The 13,262-nt window shown below is 37.8% G+C and overlaps 1 protein-coding gene across 1 annotated transcript; it reads right to left on the minus strand.

The window, feature by feature from the left end:
- Positions 1-1,156: 1,156 nt before the first annotated feature.
- LOC133813905 (DNA polymerase delta catalytic subunit-like) lies at positions 1,157-2,320 on the minus strand. Its single transcript, XM_062246937.1, has 4 exons — positions 1,943-2,320; positions 1,620-1,755; positions 1,355-1,492; positions 1,157-1,237 (listed from the first exon to the last, which is right to left on the minus strand). Exons 1-4 carry the CDS (start codon positions 2,098-2,100, stop codon positions 1,157-1,159), a joined length of 513 nt encoding a protein of 170 aa, XP_062102921.1. The 5' UTR covers positions 2,101-2,320.
- Positions 2,321-13,262: the final 10,942 nt, after the last annotated feature.

The following is a 13,262-nucleotide window of genomic DNA, read 5'->3' on the forward strand; positions in this document are numbered from 1 at the left end:
CCTTTTCACTCAAAAGCTTATTCTCAGCACACATATCAGATCAGAGCCAAACAGAGAAAGAAAATTAAATAACTGCTTAAAGAAGAAGAATAAAAAGGTCATACCTGATCATTTTTTCAACCTGCTTTGCAACACTATATTCCAAATCTGCTTCTTTTTTCAACCTGTTTAAAGAAGAAGAATAAAAGGGTCATACCTAACAGAGCAAGAAAATTAAATAACTGCTTAAAGAAGAAGAATTTCAATACAAATACTTGGCATGGTGATTACATTTATACAAAACTTCTACCCTTTAACATGGGTACATACCATTGGCACAATTACAAAAGTTTTACAAATTTGTATTACAAATCACTTATGGCATATTAAGAAAATACTTATTGCATATATGGAATATATTTGAATAAAAAGAAAAATTCCATTTGTGTTCATAGTTGAAAGATTCATTAAGCGACTAAAAACAGAGAACAATAATTAAAGACCCATTGACTGAAGTCAGTGTGCATTTTAAAGATCTAAAATTATAGTAGTCATGCTCATGATTGTTTTTCTTTTTTTTTCTTGCATCAATGGGGATTTGAACCCCCCCCTCCTCCCACACACACCAAACTACCAGAGCTACTCAAGTGGCAACTATGCTCATGATTGTGAATGATAAAACAATACATTTTTTTGTAAAATTAGCTAGAAGTTTATCAACGAATCACCAAATTTATTTTTACAATCAAGAAATGTAATCTATTAAGGTTTACCATAGCAATATCGATGCTAGTTTGTTCAGATGGTGTATAATGTCCCCTATTAATATAAATTAGAAAACCATTACTGAGAACAAAATAATTTAAGCTAAAATGCAAGATAAGATCAGTTAATGATGCAAAGAATCACACATGGTTAAAGGTTCAATACTATGCATACCATTTGAAAATGAAAATAGCATTTGGTTGGTTGCCTTTGACTTATAGACAATACCTGAACAAACTAAAGTTGTTATAATATATAACGAAAATAATTTCATATGCACACACACATGTGTGCTCTAATATCCCAGCATAAATCCCCAAAACTTTCTTGGTGGGTTCAAGTTCAAGTTAATCCCCAAAACTTGCTTGCTTGTCTGATTGCTTTTCCAGACTAGAATGAAAATTATGTTTCACTATGGCAAGAGAAATAGTTTTCTGAGGCTAGAGCTCCCACCATAAGAGTGAAATGAAAAGGAACCTATAAATGAAAATCCCTAAAAGTATGAAAAATAAGATATAAATATTGAGAACAAATTCATAACAAATGCACCTTAACAGTATTAACAAACACTTTTCATTTTCATAAAAGAAAAGCAATGCAAAACTAATACCCTCCAAGCTAGAAAGACTTCTCTTTCTATATCAAAGGACATCACGTCGACACCAACTATAGGAGAACATGACTTAAGGGTCATGACATTACGGATTAATGGCTCAGTATTTCCCTGTAAAGTTAACAGATTTGCAATCTACAAATAAAATAGCAATATCAGTTATCATTTTTCTTATAAACAGAATGACCAATAAAAAAATTTAAAATAAATAATTAAAAGTCAGTAAAGTTTATATAAACTATAACAGATGAACATGTCCGACCTGGATAACAGGATCATGGCCAGGCTCGGGAAAATGACATTTACAACCAGCACATTCAATGTCAAAACTCAGTATGCGAAATGGAGCCATCTTGGAAAATTCTCCTTCTGGTGCATGACTGATAAGTTCTGAATATCTAAAGACATTTGTAAAGGAAATGTTTATCTAGGAAAAAAAATCATCTTATTTCAGAAAAAGAAAATATAAAGACAAGAAAGTAAAATTTTCAATTAAAACTGAATAAACAAATCAGAGAAAGAACTAAAAACTAAATAAACAAATCACATCTGAAGTATAAGTGCTCCTCACATCTATAAGGATACAGGCAATCAAACTCTAGCTGACAGTATAACAAATGTTTAGCTGTCTTCTTATATTTTCCAGCAGGTACTTCAATCCAGTTGCCACCAACTATGTTGCAATCAATCATAAAGCGAAGAGCAAATAGAACATTGCTTTCATATGTCATGAAGCTCTTCATACCCAGTCCATCAATTTGTACTCCTCTGTCAAGTATGCCTGCCAATTAATTTGAAACATTAGGCTGGAAAACAGCATAAATCATATATAGCAGTTAATCACAAGCCTGGAAAAGAAGGTGATAGCACACATCAACAATTTGCACGGAAAAGATGAAAAAACCCATTTGGTCACATAAATGCCAATTTAAAAAATCATTAAAGGACTAAAAATACCACACAACTAAAAAAATAATCAAAAGCGTTATATAGGGACTATTGCATGATAGTACATTAGCCACTTCTAACTGTTTCTGTTAAGTTTGTTGGTTCTATTTCTTTTCTTGTAATACTTTGCTATATAAGTTTGTATTACTTTAGTTTTTTCACTGGTCATGAAAAAGAACAAGTTTTATTCTCTAAAATTGTAACATCTTGAGAGGAACAGAGACAAGAGTGTTGTAAAGGTTGTAAAGAGAATTGTATAAGAAAGAATCAATAATAGTGGCTGCCCCTTGGATGTCGACTAGTAGCAATTTTTCTCTAGTTCGAACCAAGTAAATTCTGGTGTGTTGTTTCCTGTTATTTTGTTATTCTTTGTTTTACTATTATTTGCTTGATCAATATTTTTGGTCTTTAAATTTGTATCTTGATTAAAGCTTTTGTTTTGTGGTGTTCTTCCTGATATACTTGGCACAACAAAAACTATCTCTTTTTCACGTTCCTCTACCAGAATTAGATACTATATGACCAAACCAAAACAACACTCAATATTGATAACCTTAGACTAACAAGTCTATGCTCCTTTCTACCTCAATTCAATATATGACATATCATATTTAACAAGCACTGCCTTTTTACAGATTGAAACTTAGAATCAATAAAGAGATTGTCAAGCCCTTGGGGCTGGTTTTGGCCATGGAGTAGAGTGGTGTCTAGCCAACACTCATTCGAACCACGTATGTGTTTGTGTTTGTGTTCCTCTTTATGTTTCATTTCTGTTTTGATTTGATTCCTTGATTAAACCAGTTTGGTCTTTAAGATTGATTATTGATTAAGGCATCAAAATACATTCAACATCTAAAAGATAAAAATACAACTATTTCTTCTATAATAGTACATTAAAGTGTGTAAAATTTTATATTAGATTCAAGATTTAAATTGGAACCATATACCACTACATTAGCATCCTTATTTGATTTTTGTACAATAATCATTTATGTTTGAGATTTATATTTAAAAACAAAATTAAAGGGATAATTTTACTAAATTATAGGGGCATTTAATATTATTAAATTAAAGGCATAATTTTACTTTATATACATATGTGAGCTAGAAATATATTTATTTATTTATTTTTGCCATTTCCTTTTGTTACAGTGTCTTGAGAGCTTAAAAGTTGTCAATCTCAGATTTTCAAAGAATTTGATTCATATGCCAGATTTATCTCAAGCTAATTTGAAGAGTCTATTTCTTAAAGGCTGTGAGAGTTTGGAAGAAGCTCCTTCACTCAAATTTCAACAAATTCTTGCTCACAAGTGTTTTACAAAAGAAAATATATTAGCAGAAACAATTACAATATCAATTATAATGATATTGATTATAATCACATGAATTTAGTTTGCCTTTCTGTTCATCAAATAAGTTTGTGGTTTAATCACCAGTTGGTCAAAAAATGACTGTAGTACACGCAATTGAAAAGTAGCACTTCTAGTAAGAAAAACATACCTCATCAAATGGAAGAGTACTAGGCTTGTCCAGTGTTTATTGTTGCAACCTCTGGAGAAGGAAATTCAACCAAATTAAGGGATAATAATACAGCAGCTTCTATATAAACTCATTATAAAGATATCTGCTTTATAACCCCAACTAAAAGGACCCTATAATCCCATTAATAAAAAAAAAAAAAAAACACTCAATGGATCCTATAAAACCCATTGAACTGAATTATAACACTTAAAAAAGTTGCATATCGCAATACACATTGGCTAATTTACAAATTCCATGGCAAAAAATTTCACATAATAAGTTGTTTGTACATACCAATTAAGTCAATGAAATGAGTATAATACAACATGCTCCCGGTATCTATGCTGACCGGACACAGTCCTCAAGTGTCCATTCCCCGATTGGCCGAAGTGCTCCGTTTCTGCAAAATGATGACATGTCAAGTTTCCATGTAACATGACAAAACATGTTGAGCAAAAATGAATCTCCTCAAAGAAATGTACAACATCTATCACCTTGGCACCGGATTGTTTGTTGCGTCCTCAGTTAGCTTAACAGCCTCAGCTTTCTTGTCAGGTTGTAAAGCATACAGTAGTTCTGCAGTAACAGCTCTGTGCATTAAGGAATCTGTAGAAAGCCAATGAAAAAGGGGAAAAGGTTAAGCAAAATGGCATAAGACATGATGGATTATGCACTGAATTACACTGAACAAGTTTGACAATCACCTTTATGTTCTCTAAGAAAATCTTGTTCGCCTCAATCAGAGATTTCTCATGCAAAATACTATTAAAAGAGAAAAAAAAAAAGAAGAAAGAAGGAAAGAAAACAGTTAATTTAATGCTAAATATGTACAGACACAAAAAAGAGACAGGAAAGTAGAAAAAGAACCTTATTGTTGGGCATTTTGCTTCCAAGACACTCGAAATGAGTTTCTCAGCATCTGTAACTGGAGTGGGCATCAAGTCCATTTTATGGAAGAATTTAATCTATATTTAAGTAGTTAACAATAAGTTCGAGTGGAATAGACAGATCACCACAAACTGATAAGAACATATACAAACACGATGGCCATAGATAACAGAGATACATACTAAACAGCGATGTGTATCTGGGTGTTTAGCGTTCAACCTCAGTAGTTGCTTTACAGCCTGCACTCCAAAGACAATTTAGTCATCAGTTGGCCTTATGCAGCTCAAGACAAAAAGAGGGGTCAGAATAAAAGCTTCTCAGCCGCACGCTTAAACAAAAGCTTACCTGAAAGGCAAGCAAAACCTTCTGTTTTCTCATATTCACTTCAAAAGAAAGCAAGTGTGTTTCTAACGAATCAGGGGAGTTCTTTTGAAGCAACTTCAAGTACTTTGAAGCTTCTAAAAGTGGATCTTCTACCTGAATAAACACATAAATATCAGACAGGGCAAAACTTTTCCTAGAGATGTCCGACAAACAATTAAGGAAAATACAAAACACAATTCAGGAATCTGAGAAATAAATAAAAGAACACGGAACCTGCAACAATTTCTCCCCATGGGGATCTGGATCAACAAGTTTCACATTTCGTTTCCCAGTCTTTGAGACACTATTAGCATTGGATTCTTCATTTTTACCTTCAGCCTCCTAAAAGAATGCGAAACATTAGGATAAAAATAAATGTAGGTGAATGGTCCGAAAAGCTACAGAAGTCAGAAACATTACTTTCTTAGCTCGAGCCTCTGCTTTTCTCAATTTTTTCCTCATTTTCTTTTTCTGAGAAGGAGGCAACTTGGACATCTCATCGTCTTCCTCAGTGGTTGACTTTGGAGGGGAATCATACAACTTTATATAGCATCTGCAAATGAAAACCCACAACCAACATATAAATATAGAGCAAAAATTAACAATGTATTACACCGCAAGAAAATGACAATCCAGCAAAACTTTGATACTATAATATTCCATACCTTTTGCATCAGGGCAATAACCATTTCAGGACTCTCTGGTATTCCATGGTCCAGGAATGCCTACAGTAAAATAGTGCTTTTATTTTACTTATGACAACTTTAGAAAATATACATAAAAGAAACAAAAAGAAGCTATGAGTACTAGATGAGGTCATCTATTTACGTTCATCATGCAAGAATTATAGATATTGGTCCAGAAAGCAAGCTTCTCCTGATGAGTGAGTGTCTGTAACTTGACAGAAGTAAGCTTCTCCAAAAATAATTTAGAAATAAAAAATTTACATAGCAGAGTTGTATAAAGACTAAAGAAAAGAGATCAAATACACGATGGAGATCAAAGATTAAAGAACATAAACAAATAATAATAATAAAAAAGTAACAATGGTGTACCGAAATTCAACCCATTAGGGCATCGAAACCCCCAAATGAGTCCAAAAAATTCTCACATCTCACTCAATCACGTGGGTTGAAGCTTCGACAGCCTCTGAAGATCCCTAGCCGGTGCGTGCAGGGGAAGGTGGCAGTCGGGCTCCACAAAGAGACAGGCAAGAGAGAAAGAGTGAAGGAGAGAGGTCTGGTGGGAGAAAGAGAGGAGAGAGAACGATGAGGAAAAAGAAGAAAAGAAAGAGAAAGAGAGATCTGAAGTATGAGAGAGAAAGAAATAATGAGAGAGAAGGAGAGAGGATGATAACACGTTTTTTAGTCCATTGGACCATGTGAAAAATGTTGGGGCTGGGGAAAATTAGGCGCCAAATTACAATAAGTCCCGCCTATATACATATAAACTTTATATATTATAACTCTTTTTTAAAAGTGTTAAAATTTTGTGTTATGGAAATGAATTTTTGTTGTAGTGCCAAACAAATTTATCATTCTCTAAAACACATGTTTCTAAGATAAATGAACTATAATCATTACCTTTGTTTTTCGTTGCTAGAAACTTTGGGCAATCTCGCTCCCAATGCCCCTTATCTTTGCAGTGAAAACACTTATCTTTACCTTTCTTGTTTCTCTTGTTCTTCCCCTTAGGCGTCTGTGCACTTGGTTGTGCACTCGTCTTTGCAGCCTTTGCAGGCTTGGGGTTGTTGTTTTGTCCATCTTTCTTCTTGTTTCCAACTTTCGAAGACGAAGCTGGGTTAGCTTCAGCCTTAGCTAGATCAGCAGCAACATCAGTAGTCTTATTTTCACCTCCTTTACTAGGTCCACCCCTGATAGGTTCAATAATCTGAAGCTCGTTCATGAGATGCGTCAGACCATAGTTGAGGTGATCACGAACGTGCAGACACAATGCCATTCAAGCATTTACGGTGTCTTCACGTATGTGCAGAGACGGTGCTATCCAAACATTTATGGTGCCATCACGAGCACTGACGGTGCCATCACAAACGTGCGAACACAGTGCTCGTTCTGGGGATTCCTCAATCATGAAGAACTCATTAAAGTTGTCACCAATCAACTCTATGTTGATATTCTGCTTACAATTAAGGAAGTTTCTCCATCGAAAGTTGAGAAAGGATGGGAGTAGACACAGACACTACTTAACTTAAAACTACAAATTATCAATAAAATAGAAATCAATCACATTTGCTCAATAAAACTTCTATTCATACAAATTTCAAGAAATAGCACAACATATACCAAAATATGTAAGATATGAGAAAAAATACCAAATACAATCATATCTCTATTTCTTTAGGTTTTTAACTAATCTATAATATCCTTGTCCCAGTTGGCGAGAGTCAAAAAATACCACTAGTTAAATAGAGTTGTAAACTCATTTAATAATGGACACCATTATTAACAACCTACTATTCGATCAAAATAAGAAAACAGAATCTCTTATACAAAATCTCTTATTTTATGAGCTAGACCCACAATTTCGATAATCATAGATTTAGTCCTAGTAGTCACCGTAGGGGAGAGTCTAGTAGAATTTGACCTATAATTATCTATCTTTTGAGACCTAACTTTGTCAAAATAACTAATGAACACCTTCCTACGGGGACGAATCAAAGCGCCTCGAGGCCCCATGTAATGCCCCGAAATCCCTAATGCGGTTTAATGGCTGGATTAGTAGGCCGGGAGGGCCATAACTGTATAATTATGCCATTAAATGAATATATGCATGATTAAGTGTATTATATTATAATATGATGTTATATGCATGCATACGAGTCCACATTTGAGTATTATGATATTTTGATAATTTGGCCCATTGAGGGTATATTTGTATATTTGGGTGTATATAGTGATTTGTGAATGAGATTCCATTATTATGGAGATATATTCAAGCTATTGGACATGAGACGATCCTATATAATGGATTAGCGGTTTTGTCATAACGGGGTCAATTATTGGGTAATAAGAATGTTTATTTGGTGATAAATTAGGAGTTATTGAGATCAGGATGAAATTCTGGAAGTTTTGACTATAATGTCCCCGGGGAGGTTTTTGAGACCCCGAGCACTAAGTTTTATCTGAGGTTACTTAAGCTTGAAGTAGCTTGTCAGATAGAACGTACGTTAGAAAACATCTCGTTCTTTCCCGTTATTTCATTTTACCGTTCGAAGCGTTTTCGAAGATATCTCGAGTTCTAGGAGTCAGAATCAAGTGAGGATTGAGGCATAGCGATCTTAGGAAAGATTAGAAGCTTCTTGACCAAAGGATTTGATGAGAAACAACCTAATCGAAGGTAATCTAAGTTTAAAGTTTTGAGTTTTTAGAGTTTCTAAGCTTTGAATTGGCTTTTGTGAATTGTTGAGTTTTTGGTTCAATTGAGCCTTGGGTTTTGATGGTTTTGGGCCATTGGGAAGCTTGGAAACTTTTATTTGATGATTTGGTAATGTTTAGGCATGATTTTGGAGGCTTTGGGATGTTGGAGAACGAGTTTGGGAATGTTCTGGGATGGGGGCCGCGGCCCTGTTCTTGGAGAGCTGCGGCCCTAGCCCGAAGAAGCAGGTGGGGCAATTTTCCTTTGCTGGGCGCCATGGCCCTTGATTTTGGGCACCATGGCCCTTGCCTCAGTGATGGCTGGGGGCCGCGGCCCAAGGTGCCAGGGTCGCAGCCCTTGAGCAGGGTTGAGCCCGTTTGTGTGTTTTGACCCCAGGAATATAGTTTTAGGCCTCGCGATTATTCCTACTACTTGGATTAGTTTGGATTGATATCCCAGAGGCTAAATATTAGTTTGGGAACCTATGTTGATCATTTTTATTGATGATGTCCCGTGTTTGGTTATGACTAGGTGACCGCTAAAGGACTAAAAGTTTATTGTTCTCAAGGGTCGTTCTTTTATTCATTCTAGCTCGAATCTGAGGTAAGAAAATTGCACCCTGTGTATATATGACATGCGGGATTGTTATTGAGGCATGTTGATTGATAAATGTGGACATGGATTGCATATTAAATGCTAGTGAATGTTGTTTACTTGTATATGGCACTGACTAGTCAGGGACACTGACCTAAGAGTCAGAAACGACATAAGCGTCCTGAACGCAGGGCCGAATGAAGATTAGATCTAATCGATATCAACGTTGAATGGCTCTAAGGAATTAACGCTGGACCGACCCTAAGGTCGATGAACTTATAAGCGCTTGGAAAGTCTAAGACTAGTTACTCAAAGCTAGGGCCTAAGGCCCAGGTGACCATTTGTCACATGGCTAGGGAACGATGTTCATGAGGAAGGTTATGTTGGTGACTGGTCACCATGCACCTATCCTGTTTAAGCTAGTGAGGGGATCACTTATCTGTTAAGCCCCAGTGACCCTATCGTCACATGGCTGAAGGGAGCTATTCCCAATTTAGTGACTTTTGCGACTGCCACCTACCTGTTTTGGACTGATAGTCCTGAATGATTATTATTGTCATTGTTGATATTATATCATGTTGTATTGTGTTTTCTTGCTGGGCATTGGCTCATGGGTGCTATGTGGTGCAAGTAAAGGGAAAGAAAAGCTCACCCAGCCTTGAGTGGAGAGCTTAGGTGGTGGTGTGTACATATGCGGCCGGTTGACCACCACGGCCAAGGAGTTCTCAGAGGAACTAGCGGGTTTACCCTATTTTGCCGCTTAGGTCGGTGGGTTTGTAAATTTGAAACAGTAGCGACCATTTTGAGTTGTAAATAACTTGTAAATGTTTTGATAAGCTCATGAGCAGTTATATACTTAATAAAATATGTCCTTTCCTCTTTGTTGGTTTTCCACCTTAACCTATTAATAAAACTTAGAGCACATTTTTAACCAAAGGACTCGGGTAGCGGATCAAATTTCCAGTTCACCATTCACCGTAACTGTCCTGGGGTAACCAGGGCATTACAACTTGGTATCAGAGCATGCCAAGGTCGGGGTTCTTGCAAACTGGCTGGGCACGTACACACATCACTGACGTCAAGCTCGACTCATGGTTTGGTCATTATTTATGTAGTTATATGTATAACTGCTTAAATATAGTATATATGCTTTACCTGTATTCATGAGACACCATGTTAAACCTGTGCCCTAAAATATTATATCCTCAACAAATGTGTGCTAATTAGTACTGGGATTGCTGGAACATAATTATTATTATGGTTGATTATGGATTATTATGTGATACATGCTAAGTGTTAAATGCTATAAACATGTATCTGCCTATCTAATTGTATGACTGTGGAATATAATAATTGTCTGCTTGTTCTTGGACCGTAAGGCGGCAAGAGGTTTAGTTATTACTACCTGACTGGCCGTATTGATCAATATTTCAGCAAGGTGTCAGATAAGAATGAATCCAGGGCAGACAGATACTTCAGCTTGTCAAAGTTATCAAGGCCAGAATAATAATAGCCAGGGTCAGGAAAATGACTAGTCATAGATTCCACAGCCAGCTCCTGTAAACTGGCAGCAGATAATCAGTGATCTGCAGGCAATAGTGTTAAGACAGGGAGAGGAGCTTCGTCTCCTGAAATAGCAGCAAGTGCATGTAGTGGCCAGTGTATCAGAGGCACCTCCTGTGTCGGTGCCAGCAGCAGAGCATCTGCCTGAGGTTGGAAATAAATGGGAGCTTCTTTATGAAAGGTTCAGGGAGCAACAACCTCCAGTTTTTTAGGGCAGTGCAGATCCTGCCAAGGCAGAGCAATGAATGAGTATGATTACCACCATCCTGGATTTCATGAGGGTGACTGGTAATGAGAGGGTGGCCTGTGCCACTTATATGTTTCGGGAGGATGCCCAGATTTGGTGGGAGGTTAATACCTAGACCAAGAATGTAAATTCCTTGAGTTGGGAGGAGTTTCAAACTCTGTTTAGTGAAAAATATTATAATGATGCTATCAGGGCGGCGAAAGCCGAGGAGTTCATTAGGCTACTTCGGGGAAGTTTTTCAGTCACTGAGTATGCCTTAAAGTTTGATCATTTGGAAAAGTTTTCCATTGAGTTGGTGCCCACTGATGGGACCAGGAGAGAGATTCTTATAGGGGCTACAGCCCAAATAATCCCGTGACGTACGTATCACCACTGTGGCTGGGGTTACTACCTATGCGCAGGTGGTTGAAAAGGCACTCACAGTTGAGAGTGTACAGATCAGGATGTGGCATGACAATGCAGCCAGAAAGGATTTCAGGAGGACAGGTCCTCCATTCGTGGGTTCTTGTACGGGTGTAGGCCCCAGTGATCAGAAGAGGAAGGTTCCTGACACCTTCCCAGTTCTAAGTCTTGATAGGCGGCCCCGTGGTATCTCTATGCGTCGTCCAGGTGGTAGTGAAGCCTGGAAGTCTTATCCTGAATGCCCTAGATGCAAGAGGCATCACTTGGGAGAGTGTAGGGCAAGGGCCTGCTTCTCATGTGGAACAGTGGGTAATCTTAAAAAGGATTGCCCTAAGGAAAGGAAAGAAGAACCCAGAAAGGCGGACAGCTCAGCCCCAGCTCGAGTGTTCGCATTGACACAAGTAGAAGCTGAGGCTTCACCCTCAGTTGTTACAGGTCAGCTTCTTAGTGCTGAAAGCCCTTATAATGTATTGATTGACTCTGGTGCTACACATTCTTTTGTTGCTAGTAGTATTATTGATAGACTATGTAGACCTTGTGATTTCTATGCTGTGGGGTTTGGAACTTTGTTACCCACTGGAGAGTTAGTGGTATCCAAGAGATGGGTCAGATCTTTGCCAGTGACAGTAGAGGGCAGAGAGTTATCAGTTGATTTAATAGAGTTGTTTGTGAATGACTTCGATATGATATTGGGTATGGATTGGTTGGCAAAGTATGGGGCAACCATTGATTGCAGAAGGAAGATGGTCACCTTTGAGCCTGAAGGTGAGGATCCTTTTGTGTTTGTTGGTGCTATGCATGGACCTCGCATTCCTATGATTTCTGTATTGAGGGCTAGGGATCTATTGTAAGGAGGTTGTGTTGGATTCTTAGCCAGTGTGGTTGATACCACTCAGGTCGTGCCAATGAGACCAGACTTGTTTGTGAGTTTCTGGATGTGTTTCGAGAAGATTTTCCAGGGTTTCCACCGCATAGAGAAATTGAGTTCATTATAGAACTGGCACCAGGGACGGTGCCAGTGTCTAGAACGCCTTACAGAATGGCCCCAGCTGAGTTGAAAGAATTAAAGGTACAGTTGCAAGAACTGTTGGATTTGGGTTTTATCAGACCTAGTTTCTCACCTTGGGATGCGCCGGTTCTGTTTGTAAAGAAGAAGGATGGTTCTTTGAGAATGTGCATTGATTACAAAGAACTGAATAAGTTGACAATTAAGAATAAGTTGACAATTGAGAATGTGCGAGAGATTCTGGATGAATCTCATACTACACCATACTCTTTGCATCCAGGCACCACGAAGATGTACCAGGATGTGAGATCGTTGTATTGGTGGCCAAGGATGAAGAGAGATGTAGTAGAGTATGTGGCTAAGTGCTTGACATGTCAGCAGGTCAAGGCTGAGATTCAGAGGCCAACAAGGTTATTGCAGCATCTGGATATCCCTGAGTGGAAGCGGGAGGACATCACGATGGATTTCGTGGTGGGCTTACCCAGGACTGTTGGTCAGCATGTGTAATGCCCTGGCTACCCCAGAACAGTTACGGTGAACAGTGAACTGGAAATTTGACCCGCTACCCGAGTCCTTTGGTTAAAAACGTGATCTAAGTGTTATTATTAGGTTAAGGTGGAAAACCAGTAAAAAGGAAAGGATGCATTTCATTAAGTAAACAAACTGCTCATGAGCCTTTCAAAATGTTTACAAGTAGTTCGTAATACAAAAGAGTCGCTATCGTTTCAGATTTACAGTCCCCGCCGGCCTAAGCGGCAAAAATAGGGTAAACCCCTAGTCCCTCTTAGAACTCCTTGACCGTGGCGGTCAAGCGGCCCTGTTTGTACACAACATCGCCCAAGCTCTCCACTCAGGGTTGGGAGAGCTTCTCTTTCCCTTTACCTGCACTACAAAGCACCCATGAGCCAAGGCCCAGCAAGAAAACATAATAAAGCATGATATAATATCAACAGCGATCATAATAACCACTCAGGACTACCAGCCCAAACAAATAGGTG

Source organism: Humulus lupulus, chromosome 1 (assembly GCF_963169125.1).
Source record: "Humulus lupulus chromosome 1, drHumLupu1.1, whole genome shotgun sequence".
Lineage (NCBI taxonomy): Eukaryota > Viridiplantae > Streptophyta > Magnoliopsida > Rosales > Cannabaceae > Humulus > Humulus lupulus.